This window comes from Lonchura striata, chromosome 8 (assembly GCF_050655825.1).
Source record: "Lonchura striata isolate lonStrDom1 chromosome 8, ASM5065582v1, whole genome shotgun sequence".
NCBI lineage: Eukaryota > Metazoa > Chordata > Aves > Passeriformes > Estrildidae > Lonchura > Lonchura striata.
Window position 1 is genome coordinate 31,618,337 of NC_140710.1, and position 21,843 is coordinate 31,640,179.

Genomic DNA, 21,843 nt, shown 5'->3' on the forward strand with positions numbered 1-21,843 from the left:
CCTTCTTGTCCCTTTTGCTGCTGAAGGGAGGGGACACTGAAACAGAAGGTAATGACTTTCTCCACCAGCCTGTGGTGGCAGTGTTAACCTGAGGACTTGCTCTTCAGATACCATTAATAATATATAACCAATCCCTAGGCCAAGGGAGTTTTGAGCAAGGGAAGGTAATGCAGATGCTTGTCTCACCAACAGTTTCAGATGGTATTTAAGTCTTGGAGCTCCTTACCTTAGCTCTCTTTGGCTGAGGTCCACCATCACCTGCCCAGTGCTCAGTCGTCCCAGGGTCGGCCAGGTTACCCTCTGGTATCTGGACTGACAGATTTCTGACAAACAAGGAGAAGATAACACTTTGCAGCCTGAGCAGGTGCTACTGCTGCTATTTACACTATTCAGCAGAGACTAAAAAAGGGGTGCTTGTAAGTTTGGTAGCTTGCAAACACAGGAACCAAGAAATCACAAATTTCAGGCAGTCAGTAGTGGCATCAAATGCACCTAGAACTGCAAAGTTGTTTAATTCAGTGGAAAGCCAAAACTGCATAAAACTTTTGAAACTTTCCATTACTTATGAGTCACATTTTTGATGCCCTGAGCTAGAGATATTAGAAGTTTGTTGTCATCTATCAACCTAAAAATGTCTTGCCTATTCCATGAGAAAATTAAGCAAACAGTGCCTGGCTGCTGATCTATACTGCTCAGTGATAGAAAGCCAAACAAAACCAGGAGATCAGATTCCTTGCTGGCATTTTATACATTACAGTTAATTAAGATTCTTCTGTCCAAACCAGATGTTTTTGAACTATAGGAATAGCCTAAGAAGTTCTAGTTTAAAAGGAAGCTTTCTCTAAGGAGTTAAGTGCCTTTGATGAAATATATTTCAGCCACATTCTCAAAATCCTCAAGCCACTAATAGACACAATGTCAGTGGCCTAAATGCAAACTTACTTGAGTCCAACAGCATCCTCCCCTACGGGCTCTCTGCGTTTGTGGTTACTGGGATCCCTGCGCAGGATGAAGCCCTCTGGGAGCCACAGAGAGCCGTGCTTGCGCTTGCGCTTGGCCATCATCACACCCAGGAGAAGGATCAGCAGGATGATCAAAGCTGCCACGGCAAGCAGGTAAAGCAGCTGGGTCTTTGGTGGTAACAAGGGCTCACCTAAAAATTCCAGTTAAAACACAGTGTGATTAACAAAGTGGAGACAACAATCTTCAACCTAGACTCTCTTTTCTCAGCACAGTCCTTCCCACAGGGAACATATTGTTTCTACAGAGTTTAGGCTCCACTGAGACTGCTGTAAGTACGTATCACTTCTTTTTGACTAGCCTTGGTCTGGTTTCTCCAAGTATTTTTTAGAGTACATGGCTCCTGAATCAAAGTTCTTGCTCCTTCCTCTAGCCACACTCACTTGGCATAGAGAGAGCTGATCTACATGAAGGTACAAGAATGACCCAACTAGGAAAAGCAATAATGCCAGCCTGTAACAGGTTTGCAGCTGAGCCTCAGACTGAGGGAGATGGAGCAGAAAACAAAGAGATGACATATTGCTAGAGGAGAAAACATCTGGTAGTCTGGAGTGAGGAATGCCTTCCAGCCTTTCTCTCTAAATGGAACCTTTTCCATTGAGTTCATGGCTTAAAGCACATGAATGGTTTTAGCGTGGAGATCACCACTGCAGTGCTGTAGCATGAGAGATTACTGATTCTACAAGTATTAAAGTGACTAAATAAATGTCCTGCCTTACTAACCAGACATCCCCTCTATGAACTTCGCACAAACATACTCCTATAACTGGGGACAAACAAGTTGCCTCCCAAAAACCATACTGAACAGTAAGACACAAGAGGATGATGATCAAGAATCTGAGTATTTTGCAGGCGCAAGTTTGATGACTGCCTCCCTCAATAACCAATTTTTCCTCTTCAATTACTCACTTTGGACAGACACAAACGGATAGGGCAACATGCCCTTGATGGCCTGAGCAGCTAAGAGAGCTGCAGCAGCTTCTGTGTTGTAAAAGCATTGCTCCGAGTCCTCTGCACACTGGCGGTTGTCGATCTCCAGGAACACCTTGGTGCTGCAGAGACACCGTAAGGGGGCACAGCAGTCAGTGACAGAAACTTATGCCAAAGCAGTAGGTCAAACTGCAGCAGCATTTTACATTAATCTTTCTACTCCAATGCTGAACTGGGCAGTTGCAATAGCGTTGCATTTTCCCATTTTAAAAAACAGCCTACAGCCCTAGGAAGTTTAGAAAGCCCCACACAACTACAAGCAAGAGGTACCAGCACAACCAGGCCAGAGGGAGACAGAAGGATCCACTCACCCAATGACCTCTTGCTCCAGCTCTCTGTGCTTGCGAACCACCACGAGCGACCGACGGCTCCGCGCTGCCGATTTCTCCCCATAGTAGGGGAACACCATGGGGTTTCCCTGGGAGTCCAGCTTAATCCTCAGATTGGTGTGCAGGAGCGTTCCCAGGGTGCGCAGGAAGCTGCGGACGTCCCCCAGCAGCTCGTCGGGGGGCATCAGGACCACGATGATCAGGGTGCCCTCTGCCAGCTTCTCGGCCTTGTCGCCGGCGCAGTCCAGGCCGTCCCAGCCGCACTCCTCGCTGTTGCAGCCCTGGTCGCAGCGCCCGTCTGCGTAGTGATCTGCACAGTACTTGTCATACCTGGAGCAGGGAGAGGCTTGTGGGCAGCACACGGCACCGGCATGCTCTGCACAGCACACCTGCACTCTAGGGGCCCGGGTCTTACACTCCTCAGCATCATTTGAAGTAAGACAACACCCACAATCAGCATATCAGGAGAAGAAATACAACCCAGCTTATCCTGTAAGCTTGCAGCCTGAGAGGGTGAAAATAGGAAGTACAGCACACCCCAAGAACCCATTATTTAATTCTGGTAACAGCGTAAGAGAACTGCTTATTCTGTTGACTAAGATACTAACACCTCTTGCCTCACCGAGGCAGAATCATCACTGCACAGCTGTAGCATTTGTCAAAAAAAACTGAAGAGAAAGAAGTGCCACTACAAAAAAGCTAGAAAACATGTTCAGAGGCAGCAAACAGCTGGGATTAAAATACAAGTATTTCTGGTATGGAACAAAATTCAGGATAGCAGGCAGCACACTTAAAACCTAGTACAAGGCAAAATGCCTCCTATTTACATTTCCAGGGAAAGCAGGGCACATCCGTCAAGCAGATTAACACATTACCATTGCTCAGGTTATTGACTTAGCGCACAGCACTCAAATTCCAAATATAGACAAGAAGTACACAAAGCAGCAGAAACTGCTGGATGCCGAACTTTCAGCAAGGATAGCAAGAGAAACAATGGGAGAGAAGGGAGCAACAGGCAGGAGCTATGTTAGTCACACAGAGAAAATGTTCTCAGCGTCGAGCCTTACTTGCATGTCCTGCTATTTTGCTGACACTCAAAGTTGTCGAACAGGCACTCGGGTGTGTTGCAGAACTCGTCACACTGTCCATTGAAAAGCATCCAGCAGGGCAGGGAGGAGGAGCAGTTGGCCCAAGGATCCTCCACTGTCAGGGAGCAGTCGCCTCCATCCCACTGGCACGCATGGGTGTTACAGTCTTCATCACAATAGCCATCCCTGGCTTTTTCTGCACACTGGGAATGCAGGCATCTTCGAGGCTCCGGGCTGAAAGTTACGGGCTGCTCACAGTGGCTGCCCTGGGTGTGAACAGGGCACTGGCAGTAATAGTAAGGAGGCTGAGAATGAGGGTGGCAGCTGCCCCCATTCTGGCAGGGGGCACTAGCACAGCCTGGGTGTGTCTGGCATTCCTCTCCCACAGACAGCTTGGGGCAATAGCACCGTGGACCAGAAGACGTTTGGATGCACTGCTCCCCCTTCTTGCATTTCACTTGTCCACAAGTGCTGTGGCTGCTGAACTCACATTTTGCTCCAGAATAACCCTGTGGGATGGAAAAGAAGGCAACACAATCAGTGTTGCAAACATAATCTTCAACACTCTGAGGGTTGGAGGCAAGGTGACATGTGCAAATCCTTTCTCCCCTGTAACTCTTCTAGCCTCACTGTAGGAGCCATGACTTTCCAGACCTAACCTCATGGATAAACTAGGAAATCACAAGGCTCTGTTACATTTTGAAAACAGCCTAGAAGAGCCCCAAACAAGGGGCAGCATGCAACAAGCACAGAAAACACCAGACTGAAAAAAAAAAAAGTTAATTTAATTAAGTTAATGTAATTTAATGGTAGATTTAAGACTAAAGCCAGCTGTGATACTAGAAGACTGTACTTGTTTGGGGTAGCATCAGGCAGCATCACTCTCCTGGGGCAGCTGGAAGCCCTGGGTTTCCCCGCTGAGCAGGTAAACTAAGGGATGTTGGCAAAGAGTGTCCAGCCTTCACCTGCAGTGAAGCAGTGAGAGCCTAGCAGAGGGCTCTGGAGCTGGGCAGGAGTGCAGTGAGCACAGGGTGCTTACCGGGGGGCACTGGCAGATGAAGCCATCGGGCATGTTGCTGGCCACAGCGCAGGTGCCGCCGTTCTGGCACGGCCTCCGGGGACACACGTCGATGACACTCTCACAGTGCCGGCCTGGGACGGAGCACAGCGAGAGAGAGCAGAGAAACGTGTGTGTGATCACTCCAAAAACCATCAGCACACAAAGCACTCCTGTGAATAACCAGCCAGCTGAGCACTCCTTTTGGAGGGAGCATCCCTTTGGAAAAGGGGTGGTGTCCACACAGCTGCCTAAGCAGTAAAGAGGAAGGCACAGCCCCAGAATCCACGAGGTGCATTTGGATACAGCTGACCATGTCTACCTCCTCAAGAACACACTCAACACAGCACAAAGACAGAATGTGTTGTTGTCATCAGCAAGTCAGCCAGGCACACAGGCTAAAAGTGATGTACCACACCAGTTTGGGGGTTCCTAAGACTTCTTTAATTTTTGGAAGATGCTCAATGAGTCCAATGGCAAATCACACTTTAACATGAAGGAACAACCCTCAGGACCAGAGTGAACAGGAGAGTCTCCTCACACTGATCAGCCAGACAGAGATCTTACTGCACTCACATGCTTTGCAGCAACTCCCAGAGTCAAGCTGACCAAACTTCTAAAAGTTGGGGATGATCTCAGCATGACTTGGACCCCCTAGGAAAATATTAATAGAAGTCTCCAGACATGTGCAGCCGAGACTTTGCAGACAGGAGCAGACAGGGCAGGATGGCCCACAGAGTTCTGGCATCCCACCAGCCACAGACCACAGCAAAGCCACCCTGTCTCCTCCCAGGCAGAAGGGTCAGTGGGGAATGTGCAGAAGACAGACAGCTAGAGGAGGAAGCATGTTCCCCCTGTGTGCCTAACATTTCCAGACAGACTTCATGTCTGAGACACAGCAACTCTCTCTGCTCCTCCTGGGGTGCAGCAGGCCTGCACTCCCCACAGCACAAGATCCAGCAACCCTTCCATGAGGGTCAGAATCCACATGAGGCATAATTCATAAAAGCAACCTTAACAGACAGGCTTAAAATGAACCCATCTGGTGGCCTGCACCAGTGTCCCACCAGCTCCACTTCCCTCATACATCACTCTTTCAGGAACTTCTTTTGGCAGGGTAAGTAATGCGTTCAAAAGCTACTACATGAATTCTTCAAACATATATCTTTGTCATTTCTTTGCATCTGAAACTCACAAATTTAGTGGAAAATCATAGCATCTTTAAATTTTAAGAAGAGGAGTAAAAACTGCTGGTAAAGCATGCAGGAAAAGTGAAATGTTTTCATGGAGGAAAACTGAATGCATAAAAAGTTAAACTGACAGGGAAAATGGAAAGCTGAAAGTTCAGACACATCTGGAGACTATTAGACCAAACTTAAGCCCAGTGGGAGGCAGAAAGCAGAATAGCAGCAATACTAACAAAGAGGAGGTCTAGAGAGAGTGAGACATAAGTCTGCACAGTGTGATTTCTTGCAAAGTTGTGATTCAAAGTTGGATTGTGGAAGGATCACCAAGCTAGGAATGTAGAGCCTGTCTATGCATAGAATACTCCATCCTGACCATGTAACTAATTCAAGGAGGAAAGGCAGCAAGGAATAGAAAAATAGGCCAAAAGCGAATTATGATACCATGACACTGATTTATAAAGAAAATACACATGGCTGCTTTGCAAAAGGAGAAGTCACAGATAAGCTGACACATGAACTGTTACACTTTCAGTATTAGAAATGTGAAATTATGAAGGCAAAAAAAGTACCACAAGGAAAGAGAAGTCCTGGAAACCAAATGTCTCAGGAGATTCCTTCATCTGAGACAGCTCTGGAAGCCAAATTTCTTAGAAGTTTAGAAAGAAAGACTGGTTAAAAAAATTGAAACATATTGTAGAGAAACAATCAGACGTTGTGAAGAGAAGCGGGTAGATAACAGCACTGCCAGGAAGGGACAGAACCACCAATTCTCAAGATACTGCCATGAAATTGGAAGCATGTTTATGACTACTCACCAGTGAAAGCACTACGGCAGATGCACCTGTAATCATTTGTCAGCTGGACACAGTCCAGGCTCCCTCGAGGGTTGCAGGGGTTGGAGAGGCACTCGTTGATGTCCCCCTCGCAGCGCTCTCCTGCGAAGCCCTGGGGGCAGAGGCAGCTGTAGCCCCCGATCTGGTCAATGCACTGGCCCCCGTTGAAGCAGCGCGGAGCTCCCGACTCCGAGGCGCAGTCATCCACGTTCTCCTCACAGAAGCGGCCTGCAGCACAGCAAACAGGGACAGCTTGGGGACACAGTGCTGTGGCTGCCTTTCCTTAACTTTGCCTTAACTTTGAGCTTTCATATTTTCCAGATTCTGTACCGCATTACTGCGTAACTCTGAACTTCATATAAAGTGGTAGCAAGTTCTCCTCACAGCTCAGTCACACAAAACAATCCTTTTTCCAGCCCCAGAACCAAGGACACATTGCAGCTTCAGGCCCAAAAAGTGCAGAGAACTGAGGAGAGCAGACTGAGAGGATGGGACTGCATAATGTAGAGCTGGAATAGGACAATTAACCCCAACATGGAAATGGACCAAAACTTATAAAAGAGTGAAAACTTGTGACTCGGGGTCCATCTTGGGTGTAGCCATGGCCAGGCTCTTGTACCGCCCAAGGTGTATCCTTTTAATAAATCCCTACTTTATTCCTTTAACTCTGCCCAGCCTCTGTTCCAGGGAGCCTCTCAAGGCATCACCTGCACTGCTCATCAAGTTTTAGGGCCATGTCACACACAGTCCCTGAAATAAGCAGATAAAGATCCCAGTTTAACACATTCCACACCCTCTGCAGACAGCCAGCTTCAGAGCAGGCTTAGGGTACATGTGTTTTACATCCAGGCTGTCCTCAACGCTAGGCTGTCCTGGTATTTGGCAGCTTTCATACTTGACTTAATTTAAGGGCATAATTAAAAACACAAAACCAAACTAAGCCCAGAAAAGATGCACTTGATTTAGCCCTGAGACTACGCAGAGCCTGGGAGCCCTGCACTGGCCTTGACAGGCCACAAGCTGCCACCAGGCTACCCTGGAACTGGGCAAAGAGCATTAAAATAAGCAACAGCAAACCAACAAAAAAAGCAGCTGTGCTAAAACACTGATTCCTCCAGTCTGGCTTCTGGGGACTTACAGCAAACCCCCACCAGCAGCCAGGGAGGGCAATTTCTTCTCCTGCCTGTGAGATTTCTTTTCAAGGGACAGGGTCTGGTGGTGGTTCTGCTTTCACTGCACAAGGACAGAGAGGGGAAGCTGAGCAAGTTTATTGCTGTTGTTCCAACCAGAGCAAGTAAAATCCTTCACACAAATATGAAGGATGCTTATACTGGCATCACTAAAGTACTAATTACAAACTGGGCCAGGGACAAAAGCTATGTTTTACCATCCTAAATAATTGTATCAAGTCTCCTCCAATTCCTTTCATTAAAAAAAAAAAAAAAAAAACAAAAACCAAAAAAAAAAAACCCAGTCCCATCCAGAAAGTAATTCATCTCAACAAAGAAAGACTGAAGGATTAAAAGCAGTACACCCAGAACCTCTCAAAGGATGGTGGGGGATTTAGTGGAATACAGAAATTCTGGCAATGCAGATAACTGGTAACTAAATACACTCTTCGATGTACAGACCTAAAAAGCAGGTTTGTTTCTGCTTTTGTTTTATTGCACTTTTTTTCCTTTTTATTTTAATTTAAAAATAATATTAAGAACAATACATGAAGAATTGGCAGTGAAATGATTTAAAATGAAGTAAACACTTATCCAGGGTGGGGAGATGTGCTGAGAGCCACATTAGAGTGAATGAACTGGTGATATGCATAGGCAAGAGGAAAATATATTATTTTATAATTTAAATTTACTTTATGAAACAAGAATTTAGTTATATCTGACATCTGAATATTTTGCAAACATTGAGATGACACACTTCAGAAAGAAAAAGTTCAGAGCAATGTAAATTTTTTAACTGACTTGAGAAATCACCTTAAAAAAGAACATAAAGTGAGAAAGCATTTACTGATGCATTAAAATGTTAAATTCTGAATATTTTCAAAGGTAGAAGCCAGGTTCATAGGTAAGATATAAAAGGGAAGGCTAGGTTTTAAGAAACCTGACAATAAACAGGCTGTGGAATCATGCCTACTGAAAACTAGTGATATAAACTGTGGACTACTTTTCTTTTTCTTTTTCAACTTTTTTTTCCCTAAGGAGCTTTTAATCAAAGAGCTCAAATATGTTGAAATAGTTTAGGGTAGCCTAGAGTCACTCAACTTCTTTTCCATGAAAGACTCCAGGACAGAGGACAAGGAAGGGCCATAATTTAAGCAAGTATAGGACATTGGAAGTTATGCAAGAACTAAGAAAACTTCTTACTTATTTCATAGCACCTCAGCCAAAAAGAAACCTTGGATTTACTGTATCAAAACAGATAGGTTTGGGAGAGACCTTAACAGCAGTCTCATGCATCCACATTGCCAAAGATGGCTCATACATTCTCAAGGGACACTGCCACGACCTATTCCTTTAAAAGAAAAAAAATTAAAAGGGAGGAAAAAAAGCAGCATTTATTTTTAAAGAGAAACTATGTGTCCCAAGGGATTCTGTGTACTTTGGGAACATTCTTCAAAGAACAGAATGCATTCCCTTTAAACTGTCTCGTGAAACCAGCAGTCAGAGAGGAAAATTCCCTCTTGTAACATTCACTTAATTGCTGAGCTTCCTACCCCGAGTTCCTGGTGGGCAGGAGCACTTGAAGTGATTGACCAGGTCGATGCAGGTGCCTCCATTCTGGCAGGGCTGGAACTGGCACTCATCCACCTCGTACTCACAGTTGACACCCTGGTATCCAGCCACACACTGCCAGCACAGAAAGAAGTGTCAGTGGTCTTCCAGCAGATACATCAGAAGACATCTCAGAAAGCTATCACCCACAGAGGAGCTCTCAGCAGGGCAGCTTAGGACAGCCTTTGTAGCTGAACAACTGCAAGTGATTTCAAGGGCTGCACAAACAGCAGCTTAATCACACACCTCAACCTGTGACACATAACAGGGCACTGAAAATTTGAATTCAAGTGATCAGATTGCTGCAAAACAGAGACGATCAAATCCTGATACCCTCCAGCACTGAAACTGGCTTAGACGTTTTGGCTTAAGGTTTAGATAAAACTCATCCTTTCCCTCTGGACATAGGCTTCCAAGGTGTTCTACCATTCCAAAAAGCTTAGGGAGGCTGTTATGCAACAATCTCATGGCCTACACTGCTCTCTGCATCAGCATTAGGAAACAGAAAGCAGTGGAAGGCATTTCCCACCCTGGGAGGCAAGGGATACTTTGCCCATCCAACAGGGAAAATACAATATTCCTTTAACACAATTTACAGATATTTTAATATAAACCACACCTCAGGCAAAAAGCCTTTCCAGATAAGAACGCCCTCTCCAATGACACAAAGAATCCAATGCTCATCAACCACAGCTCCTTCCATCCACACCTCTTAATTCATTCTTAAAACCTTTCAGGAGCACTTTTTTTTGCTACAGCCAAATTAAAAATTCCTTCCAGGTGCAGGCTGCTTTTATCCCCTATGTGAAGGTACTTTGCCACTTGCAGGTGTTTCTGACTTCCTCCGGTGCCTTTGTTTCACTGTGCCCTGAGTATTCACCCCTCTCCCCAGCAAATGCCCGGCCTACCTCGCACTGGTATCCGCCCAGGTGGTCCCGGCAGGTGGCTCCGTTCTGGCAGGGGCTGGAGTCGCACTCATCCAGCTGCACCTCGCAGTAGCTGCCCGTGTAACCCACCTGGCACTGGCAGTGGTGGGTGTTGCCCACGTTGAGGCAGTGACCCGAGTGCTGGCACAGCTGGTCCACAGGGACTCCTGCAGCAGAGTTAAATCAAGTGAGCAAACACGTACAACGCGCTTGCTGCCAGTGCTGGTAGCTCACACAGGAATGGATATGGGTAGGCTCAACAAGTTGAAAAGTTGCAACTTGAAAATTGAGAAGTTACTCCTTAAATTATGACGGATCAAAACCAAAATTGGCTGCCAAACAAAGTCACTGCTCTGTCCTCTTTGGATCACTGTATTTGTACAAAGTATTTGTACTGCTGTGTTACTTTAGCACTGGCTGGTGAATAAGTTTCTGAAATACTACTGCTGCTCTACAAAGGATCAGTGTTTGTAACTAGAATGTCCCCAAAAAGTATGGGAGCTTGACACCTTTCTCCTTTGATGCTGAATCTGCTTGTCTGGATTTCCGGGACAAAAGAGGCATGACAGTGTCCATCCGCCTGAGCTACAAGCCATATTGCCAAACAAAATTCACTTAAAAAACAAATTTTTTACATATACATCATCTGAAGTAGAAAATTACTACTTTAAGGGGCCATGGTACAACCTATAAGGCTAAATAATGCTCACAGATAACAGTATTCTCTGCAAAAATACTTATCATGAGTTCCAAGATGCCTTTCTTGTAGAAGGACATGTTTTAAACCTGGCCTGCCTGGGGTTTAGCAGAATCCTGAGGTTTAGCCTGCCTGGGGTTTAGCATAAAGAGCTGATGCATTTTCCAAAAGGGCAGTCCATGTAAAACAGTACTACTGAACCCCTGAGGCCTCATATAATATTTCATTTTTCCTTTCTGATATTTTTGTGATGGGGAGAATCGAGGAAGTCTTGACTCCCAAAGACACCCTCGGCAGAGAGTATTTTTACTTGAGAAGCGACCGCCTAGAGGCAAAGCTCTCGGGGCTGTGCACAGGTGCAGGGGGGAAGGAGATGCCTGAGCACAGCGATGCTGAAGCACAGAGGATGCTGATTTACCTCTCTGTGAAGCTGCCACCTGGCAGGAGACGTTGGGCACGTCGCAGTAGGCGCCGGTCCAGCCGGGCGGGCACACACACCGAGTCTGGGCCAGAGTCTGCACACACGTGCCTCTGTTCTTACAGGGAGACTTGCTGCACAGATCCACGAGAGACTGCAGAGCAAACAGCCCACATGAAACATGGCAAATGCAGGAGAAACAGCACTCAGAGAACAAGTTCAAGACTCAAGGAATAGAAGCTCTGTGATACAGGTTCCCTGTGGCACTTGAAAGAGCAGGACAGTCCTGCCCAAGCTAAGCCAGGTACTTTACTGACAGTCTCTGTCACATGCCTGGGGAAAGTGTAAGTGTACAGAGCAATAAACCTCAGATAGCAGCAGGATATTTCAAAATCCTCACAGCTCACCATGAAGTTGGATCTTTGACTGGCTCAGTTGGAGAAAATTGAGTTTTATCTCAGATTAGCTTTCTAGTTCCATGTTAGCAGGAGGCTTCCAGCTATTCTCCCCAATTCCCCCCATCTTCACTGCTTTCTGAGGATGACAGATGTGTTCCATATTTTGATCTTTTTTATCATTACCTCACCATACCTCCTTTTGGCCCCACTTGCTGCACTGTGGTCCGTCTGCCTTTTTGTGTCTTCCAAGATTCAACTGAAACCCCACAACAGTTTTATGAACTGAGGATGGGCCAAAGTATATTGCTTTTCTTGATTCCTCATATAGAAACAAAGAGTCTAAAACTCAGTCAATCATCATACGAAAGTGAAGACACAAAATAACTGATGTAATATAAACCAGCCACTAACCATAATTTCCTTTTTAAGCATTTAATCTTCAAATTAATACAGCTATTTGATTGATTTCAAGCTGGCTTGAGGAAGGGTGAGGTTTTTAAAGTGAGTAGCACTGAATTTTGGCTGTAAAATGCAATTTCAATTGCAGAAAGTTCTGCTTTTCAGATGCAAACTCTCCTCACAAAGATTAAAGTAAAAAAAAAATCTGTGCTTTCACAGGCAACCAAAAGGAAACTTGGAATTAAGTTTTATCACATGTAGTTGAGCGTGAAGAAAAAACACCAAGCCTCTTGCCTCTGCATTTGTAATGAGTAGCTGACTGTTTTACATGCAAATTCTAAAACTTATGAATCGTTGTCTGATTTTGTGCTGCTTATTTAGCTTTGCTAATTAGGTCAAGCCAGTTTACCACTAAGACAAGAACTACAGTGTAGCTGTAATCTATAAATCTCCCCAAAACAGCTTTGAGTAGTACTTATCTAAATTTAGAAAGTTCTGGTTCCTTGTATAAAATGGGTAATACATTACAATCAAGCTTCTCTGAACATAAAGCAGACCTTCTGAGAATGCACAGCATTTAATTTGGGGAAAGGAACATTAATCCTTTTCTCCAGTAAAAACAAAGCAAACATAACAGAAGAGGAACTACTGAACTTCACAGTACTTCACGATCACTCTCAATGCTAATTCTCCCAATAAGGTTTAAGTGGTGTGCCCAGCATGCATAATCAGGGCAGCAGAGGGGTGCTTTTTTCTATCACTTCATTACTTTGCATTCACTTCCTCCATTAGCAATACCTAGAAGCAGACCTGACAATTTAATGTCTAGCAACATACTTCTGATAAAGCACCTCCACCACTGCCATTGAAATGCTTCTTTCGAACACTCACTGCTTTACAAAGACATGCTGGCATGAAAGAGAGCTGCAAAATTCTTATAAAATTGTACTGTTTTCCAGCAATTCCACCTCTTTTTTTTTTTTTTTTTTTTTAAATGGCAGCACTCAAGACTGCTGGTAAAGGAAGCCAATACAGAGTTTATAATTTCAAAAGCAAAAATAGTCTCATATCATTCTTGCTGTTTTGATAAGAACAGAATCAAAAAGAATTCTGATCTGAAAAACATCGTTCTGTTTCCACTGTGCCATGCCAAGTCAGAGCTTTTAATAGGCACTAGTCAGTCATTTACAGTATACAGGGTTTGCAGCTCCTGTGGAAAACTGGAAACTGCCTGAATTTAAGTGAGCAAGTAGACTGGAGATTTTTATTGGGGTTGTGAATATGACAAGCACGTCATTTACTGCCTCAAAACATTTTCTGGCTTTTCAAAAAAAAAAAATTTACTATCAACCCTGATTAAAATTTACTTTCCTGTAAAAAATGAACCAGTTAAATCTAACTCCTACTAATCAGACTGATATTCTGGTTTTGTTTTGTGCTTGTTTGCTGGTTTGTTTGTAGTTTCTTTTTTTTTTTTTTTTTAATACAGGACTGTCTTCAATCAGGACAATTTTATGCTTTGAATTAAATGGAGCCATTTTCCAGGGTAACAGCTGGTTTTCATTTTAGAAAACTAATCTAGAAAGTTCCAGTGACACCTGCGCTCATAAATAAGTACTTTGCTCCTCCTTGCATATAGACAGGGGATAGAACTAGACCATCTCTAAGGTGTCTTCCAGCCCTGCTATGTTTTCCAGTTTTGAACAGGGGCACCTAATGGGCCAACCAGCCCTCACCAGGACTGAAGGAAGAAGAGCTCAGCCATGTTTGGCACCTCACACCTCTCCTGTGTCACTCTGCTGCTGGACAGCTCAAACAACAACGCCACAACAAGTCACCAACCTTGCAGTTCTTGCCAGTGTAGCCCAAGGGACATATACACCTGTATGTGCCCAGGCTGTCCACGCAGGTGCCCCTGTTGAGGCAGGGATGGGAGTCACACTCGTTGATTTCTGTCAGGCAGAAGGGTCCCGTGAAGCCCAGGGGGCACTGGCAGGTGAAGGAATTGATTCCATCCACACAAGTGCCTCCATTGAAACAGGAGCTGCAAGGGAGGAGGAAGAACGGTAAGCTGAGACAAAATGCAATTAGCTCACGGACAAAAGGGAACATAAACATGAAATAAGAGAGAAAAGCAGATAACAGGATCCTTTGACCACTGCTAACTTCTGGCTGAAGAAATATCAATCAGAAAACATCAATCCTAGGGAATTCCAGCTCACCCTCCGGCTCACTTTTACCTCAGCAGAAGAAGAAAGTAAAGCAGGGTTTTAACAAGTCATTATGATGGATGCAACTAATTTAATGAAACATGTCCAGATCCAATGTGACCACAAACACTACCTCCTGTGGCTTGCTCAAACTGATACATTTTATTACAAATTACAACTGTATTACAAATTATGAGAAACAAAACAATTTGCCTTTTTTTTTTTAATCTTCAAAGGAATCAGGGGTATGGTTTCTCAAGGAAAAAGTTCATACAACATGCAAAACACAAGCACATTCTTCACTGAAATTAAGTGAAAGTATTGGTATTGCTAAATCCCTTCCTTTTCTTCTCATGAGAATCTTAAGTCCTGATTTGTAAAATTACTCATACATGCCCTGGCAGAATTCAGATCAAAGGAATTATCCCCCTCCCCCCCAGTCTTCTGATCATAAGAAATTCTGCCAGATTAGGTGTCCTAGGGAGAAGGCACTGGGAAAATTTGGAGAATTGATGTGTCATGCAAAATTGACTCAGTTTTCCTTGTAAAGGAACTCCTGCCCCTCTGAGAATAATGCTAGATCAGACTTGAGATAATCAGTTTGATAAAGTACACAAACCAAATTCATGCCTGCTCTCTGCTTTGTGCCTGTCAAGGGTATTTCCATGAGAGGAGCCCCTGACTCACCTCCCTGAAGTCACAATGCAGGGAAGCAAGTTTGAAATATCGAAATTCCGACTGCGATTACGGTAGAGATGTCAACATTAACCTACTTATCAAACATTAAACTGCTCATCGGGGAAGTTCCTCTGTCTTGGGGGCTGAATTCTGTTTTAGAGGGAGAGCAAACTGCCATTTCCACTTATGGCAAGGCAGGGAAGACAGAGGAACTGCCAATCACCTGGTGTGTTTCACTGAAACCAGGTACCAAAAGGAGAGGGCACTCTCTCACAGGCAGCTTCTCACACAACACACGGAAGAACCATTTGACCCAAATTCAAATTAGCCAACCACCACAGTGCTCTTAAGCACAGCTCGGTAATTTTGGTTGAGAAGGTGTGACTGGTTTAGCTTGGCAGAGCGTTGAAAATTGCTACATCCTTAATTCATACCTGCAAGACTGGTTCCTGTCCTGACTGATAACAAAAACAAAAACAGGATGAACCTCAAGGAAGAGCCAGGAGTTCTGCTAAAACACCCAGCATACTTCACTCGATTCAACAACTGTTGTGCAAATTAAACACACCCTCATCAGTGACACAATCCTGCTCTTAAGAAAAAGATATTGAAATACCTCCTCCTCAAATGCAATTTTATAAAAGGTAGGAAAGATCTTTTCTATTTGTGCAGAAAATACTTGAGAAAACCAAGAGCTTTGCATAACTTGTCTCTGGTAACTCAACTAGAACAAAGTACTTAATTATTTTTTAACCATTGCAAGTTTTAAAGAAATTGTTAGAATTTTTTCCCATTTGAGAATCTAAAGTTACATAAATCCTAACAAAGCTTAAAATAAATATGCAGGCAGATGATGGAATCATATGTTTAACTCTCAAAGAGCTCTTAAAACTACCACATGAACCATTTATATTAGGACCAGCTGTTGAGCATTTTAACTCAGTTCCACACCTCCCTCTTTAGAACGATCTCAGGTTTTATCTCGACACTGCTAAACCACATCCAATTTTTTTCTGTGCGCATTAAAATCATCTCTGATGATTAAATCTTTCCAATGCAGAATTTAGTGGATTTAGTGTTTCTCCTGGTTTCTTCTTCATACTATTTGTTGTCAACAATTCAGGATTCATTTATTTTTGCTGCTTTTCTAAGTTGGCCATTGTTTCAATTTTTTGCAGCTTTTGTATTTCTCAACAGAGTAATCATTCATAACCAATTATATCCCCCTCCCCTATGTGACAGTGAATTATTCTATGAATTATTTATATTTCAATAAGCTAGCATCCCTGTTTTAACTTTTGTTAAACACTGTCATATTCATCCTTGTTATGTGTAGTAGATATAATTCACGCCATTTCTAATATGATTTATGTGATAATGAATATTTGTTGGAGTATACACGTTTGTATTAGGATTCTCCCCACCCTCGCAGGAATATTGGAAACTGATTTACAAGTAAGAAGGTGCGGCTCCCCAGGAGATGGGGATGGGCCATGTCTGGGGAGATACGGAACCCCAGGCGCTGATCATCGCCTGAACGACCCGAGATGGATCTCATGGAAATCCTCAGGCAGATCCATGTGAATGCAGCGTTCCCAAATTCCTGTAAATTTCATCAAGGGATTCAACAAACTCCGGACACTGAATTGTTCTCCCTCATCACCAAAAAAAGAGAATCTTATTAACATATGGACTCTGAATAGAAGAAAAGACTGATTGCTGAAGTCTTGGCCTCAGGTGGAATTTTCCCTATAAAAACTGCTTGTGCCAGGATGGAGGTGTGTGGGCACAGAGGAAAACCTCTGCTGAGGCTGACTCCTTGTTGCACACCCAGTGCCGACCCCGGGCTCAGCTCTGTTCTTTCCTTGTGGCTGGCTAGATAGAATTTGATTGCAAAATAAATATCTTATTTTTTCATATTAATTTGGCTGGACAAATTTTCATTTATAACATCCTGTAATGGAACTGCTGGAAGAATGTTAGAAGAAACCGAGGACCAGGCAACTGCGTTTCAGCTAAGCCAGCTTTCCATGCAAGAGCCACAAGTACGCCTGTGACAAATGGCAGGAAAGGAGAACTGGCCTGGTTAGAAGCTGCTCCTGGCTGGAGGGCAGGAGAGCAGCGAGTGAAGGTGCCTCACCTGTCGGTGCACTCGTCGACGTTGCTCTCGCAGTTGGTTCCCTGGAAGCCCGGCGGGCACTTGCAGGTGTAGCTGTTGACGTAGTGGGTGCAGGTGCCCCCGTTCCTGCAGGGCTCGCTCAGACACTCGTTGGTGTCTGTCTGACATTTATCCCCGTGAAAGCCGGGCAGGCAGATGCACGAGAAGGAGTCGATCCCATCCACGCACGAGGCTCCGTTCTGGCAGGGATCTAGGAAGCAGAAGCACCACAGCCAGTGTTAAAATGGGTGACAGTGAAGGGCCAGGCCTAGAGCAGCCATTTCTACAGAAAAAAAAGGCATCACACAGCCCAGAGTGGGACAGAGCACTGACAGGTTTTTCTCAGCCTCCTTATGGAACAGGTAGTTGCAAAGCATTATCAATTAGAAACTTACAGGGAGGTGTGGATCAAGGCCAACCTTCAGGGCCTAAAGGTTTCTCTGCTGGAATTTGCTCAACCAAAACCAAAGCCTCTCGGTTTAAAATTCAAATACTGCTTTTGTGACAGATGCCTACTGATACAAGAAGAACAGAGCAGCAACTGTTTCTTCTTCCTTACCAAGTTTTATTCATTAGAGAACTCGGCACATTCTCCCTTTTCCAGATTCTGCTGAACACAAGAGAGAACTTGTGTGCTTAATTTCAGCATGAAAGCAGTCCAGTCAAATCAAATGTGTATGTGTACATTAGCACATATATGAGCACTTATGCATTACTGAGCACTCGACATTTTTCCCAACATCACAGACTGGTTAGGGAAAGGCTGGCAGAGAAGCTCAAAAACTCCTACACCACCATGGATTCTCCTCAATCACTGCATTTCTTGATATTTTCTTTGTCCTTGCCATGCTCTTGCTACTTGCATACCACTGTTTTTTGGTCTAAGTCACCTCCTACTACTGTATTCCTTCTGCTTCCACAAGTACCAATCTGCCTGAAAGATTTCTGCCGTTCACTAATTTCTTCCTGCTTTTCTCCTTCCACATTTGGATTTAAGACCCACATTCCTGAAGCCAGATTCCTTTTCTACTCTGCATTCCACAGAGCAAAAGCCTAATATATGAAGGCAGAGAGGGAAACTGGGAGGGGGGAGGAAAAAGGGAGAAAGCAAGAGGGTTGAAAAATCGGTTACCAAGCCTTTTTTTGGATTTAGGACTACCTTTAAGTACTACTAAAATATGAACTTGAAAATGCAAATAGACTCCACCAAAAATTTGCAGTTTATCCTAAGCTAATTCTTTTTACTGGGAAATGAAGAAAAGAAATGTGAAAGGTAATTAAAACTCATTTATTGACTGAGAAATATGCTCACATGTAAAGAATTTGTATTATGAGACACACCTGCATCCATTTAAAGGTCATTTGACTACTGCAGAGAAAAAGCACATTCAAAGCAAGACCCCTGGCAGCTATGAAATGTTGTGTCTGTGGCAGTCAGCCATGTATGAGTGAAGCCAAAAGCTGTGCATTAATTCTCTGTGCCACACATTTACTGACAGAAGGAGACTCGGGTATCAACTTTTCAATAAGTTCCTGTTGTTGGAGGGTTTGTTTGCTTCATAGATTAAAGACATTTGGCTCAAGGCATGGAAGGTTTTTGTTATGCTAAATGAAATCAGCTGTGGCAGTAATGTGAAATGCTTCTTCAGCCTCATGGGTGTGCTGCCTAACACAACACAGGGTGAATCCCACAGCTCTCAGAACACTTAGGAGGAGGGAGAGAGATGTCCCAGCTGTTCCAGAGGGAAAGATGAACACTTGGAGAACTTTTTTATCTTCAGGCACCCACACAAAAACTAACAGGACGGGCAATGATTTTCTTGGCTTCAGTATGCAAAGCTCTGGGTCACAGCACCGTGACACTTTTTGTACTGTACCTGTCTGCTCAGAAAGAAAGAATTAAAAGCTCAGGCTGAGTCAGACACCTCAGAAGTTCTTTGAGTGCTGCTTTGAGGGCTCCCACAGTAACTTTTCCTAACAGACTTCTTTGGATCCTTCTCTACAGCAGTCATGAATTTACTTTTTTTTTTCCAATGCAAAACAGAATCTGCTAAGTTCATGCCTAAAGTCTTCAAAACTCCATTTTGGTTTTAAGCTGATAGCAAAAAACAGGGGATTGGGTTTTTTTGTTTTGTTTTCTTTTGTTTTTGTTGGTTTTGTTTTTTTTTTTTTGCGGGGGGGGTGGTTGGTTTGGGTTTTTCTGTTCATCTGGTTGGGTTTTTTTAAAGACCTGGCCAATTTAAGAATTACAGCTTTGTGAACTCCTCCAAGATTTGATAAGGCACTTTTCAAATAGTAACAGATGAACTTTTAAACATGAGACATTTCTCAGGAGACTCTGATTTTATCTGATGATGATATAGAATATTCCCAGTAAGAAAAAGAAGCTACTATGCATTTGGTTTCCCTTATAAACAGCAGTGTCAAAGACAGGAAATTAATACTTGTTTTCTTGTAATTTGAGCTGTTCCAGTACTCATCAGTGTATGGGCTACCCTCCTGCAACTGATACCTATTCCAGAAAAGAGGGCCTTCCTGCTGCTTAATTTGTTTTCAAATATGGATTAACTGGAACTGCAACAGGACCCACTCTTCCCAGAATATTAATGTCAGACAGACATTTCAAGAAGGACTGCTATACCCCAGATTCCCACCACACCTCAATCAAACTCAGTGTTGAAATACAGGTAAGCCCTGCAGTGGCACTTTAACTTGATGGATTAAAATTTCAGGCAAATACAATTTTGCATTTAACAGTGCTTCTTATTAAAGTATGTAAACTCTAATGGCCTTTTCAAGTTAAGCATCTGGGAACAACAGCTGCCATCAGTTAGGACACGATGGTCCATTTCTAGCAGCTGAACACAATGGATTTTGACTGCCTCAAACATTAAAAAATTGAAGTTTGGGATTTTTTTTCCTTTTGGCAAGGGATCATAAAAGACCTTTAGGAATCTGTCAATCAGCAGTCAGCAAATTTATTTTTGGGAAAGACTGGAAAACACTGAGCAAAGTGCTGATACCCACTTGACAGGCAGTCATCAATGTTGCTGTCACAGTCCCCTCCGGTGAAGCCAGGCCGGCACTCGCACAGGTAACTGCCCTGGATGTTGTGGCACAGGGCATGGTTCTTGCAGGGCTTGGAGAGACACTCATCAATATCCACCGTGCATCTTTCCCCTGAAAGGTGCAGAGTCCAAGGGTGAGACCCCTCCCAAAGCAATGGCCAGGAGGCTGAGTGCCAGCTCTGCTCAGCACTGAAAGCACAACACGGTCTCCATCCACCTTACCTTCCCAGCCAGGGGCACATTGGCAGGTGTAGCCTTCAGAGTCAGGAGATTCTTGGCAGATTCCCGAGTTCTCACAAGGATTAGGGGAACAAGGAGAAACCACCACCTGGCAGTTCACACCTGGAGAACAGAATGGGAAAAAGCAGAAGAATGTGCTGCTAAGAGCTTGCTGCTTCTTGGAAGAATGAACAAAGAGGTTGTAACTCACATGATTATCCCACACTGCAGTGGACAGCACTGCCACATTTTGAAAAATCTCAGCAGAAGGAAAAGGAGAGCAGAGCACTCCTCATGGGCTCAGGGTAGAAGCAGCCATGGTCATTTTGAGTTTAATGCCCCTCCAATTTCCAGGGCATTTATGTAAATTTCATCATTTACAAAGAAAATTAAGCTAACCTTCCAATAGGACATTTTTTAATGATTCCAATCAAGGCTTAGACAAGCCTTTGCCAAATATTCTATTACTGTATCATGTCTACAGGAACTGGCTAATTTAATCTCATACAGCCATGGCATTTCCCATCTTGATTACTATTTCCACAAAGTTTAATCAAAAGAAATTACTCTAAAGGTGGAACGAAGTAAAAAGGGAAAAGATAACAATTTTTTTCTGAATTCTCACCTTTGAATCCCTTTCTACAGGTACATCTGTATCCATTCAACAGATCCTCACAAGTTCCTCCATTCTGGCATGGGTTTGATTTACATTCATTCCCTTCTGTTGAACAGTAATCTCCTATCCAGCCTGGGTCGCAGACACACTTGTACCTTGAAAGGCAAAACAGCAGTAATTTTAGGACATTTTGAAGTAACTCCTCCACCAGTTTTTCCTGTCGATTAGTTTTGTAGAGAAAACCAGAAGAAATCTCTTGAGAAGAGCCCTAAGTTACTTTAGATTGCTTACCACAGCTGTATAGTTTTGAAAATACTGAAAATAAACCCTCCCTTAAAACCACACTTCCCTCATTACAGTTTTCACAAAGTGTTCAGTCAACCAGCAATGTTTCTGCTTTGATAAGACCATCTCAACATATTCAAACAAAGACAGAAACAAAACAAAAAAAAAAAAATTAGAAAAAAAAGAAGTGGAGCAGAACAATAGGTTCCAAAGATAACCAGACTGATTTAATACTGAATAGTGGTTTCAAATGAAAACAGCTGGCTGGGAGCAGGAGCAATCTTCTCCATCATGTTTCAAAATCTGAAGTAGAGCAACACCCCACCCACATGACGTAGAAGTAAGGACTTGGGGAATCAGCCTGGACTCAGGTCACACAGCACACACAGGCCTCTGTCCCTGCCCTGCAAACACTGCTTCTTTTACCTGGCACAGCGTGAGGTGTACCTGGGTGTAAATGCAAAGTGACAGATGACAGACAAGATGA

General features: G+C 43.7%; 1 protein-coding gene across 2 annotated transcripts in view; it reads right to left on the minus strand.

Annotated features, from left to right (window-relative positions):
- Positions 1 to 21,843, minus strand: part of NOTCH2 (notch receptor 2) — an 84,767-nt gene that overhangs the window by 10,407 nt on the left and 52,517 nt on the right. For both annotated transcript variants that reach the window (XM_085586859.1, XM_021545971.4), the window contains exons 14-28: positions 21,081 to 21,226; positions 20,459 to 20,578; positions 20,196 to 20,348; positions 17,151 to 17,379; positions 13,965 to 14,166; positions 11,326 to 11,479; positions 10,193 to 10,377; positions 9,227 to 9,359; positions 6,487 to 6,732; positions 4,467 to 4,579; positions 3,407 to 3,936; positions 2,322 to 2,669; positions 1,930 to 2,072; positions 943 to 1,153; positions 227 to 323 (exon numbers count right to left, since the gene is read on the minus strand). In XM_085586859.1, the coding sequence (XP_085442985.1) occupies positions 227 to 323; positions 943 to 1,153; positions 1,930 to 2,072; positions 2,322 to 2,669; positions 3,407 to 3,936; positions 4,467 to 4,579; positions 6,487 to 6,732; positions 9,227 to 9,359; positions 10,193 to 10,377; positions 11,326 to 11,479; positions 13,965 to 14,166; positions 17,151 to 17,379; positions 20,196 to 20,348; positions 20,459 to 20,578; positions 21,081 to 21,226 (3,010 nt within the window). The remainder of the gene's footprint in view (positions 1 to 226; positions 324 to 942; positions 1,154 to 1,929; positions 2,073 to 2,321; positions 2,670 to 3,406; positions 3,937 to 4,466; positions 4,580 to 6,486; positions 6,733 to 9,226; positions 9,360 to 10,192; positions 10,378 to 11,325; positions 11,480 to 13,964; positions 14,167 to 17,150; positions 17,380 to 20,195; positions 20,349 to 20,458; positions 20,579 to 21,080; positions 21,227 to 21,843) is intronic.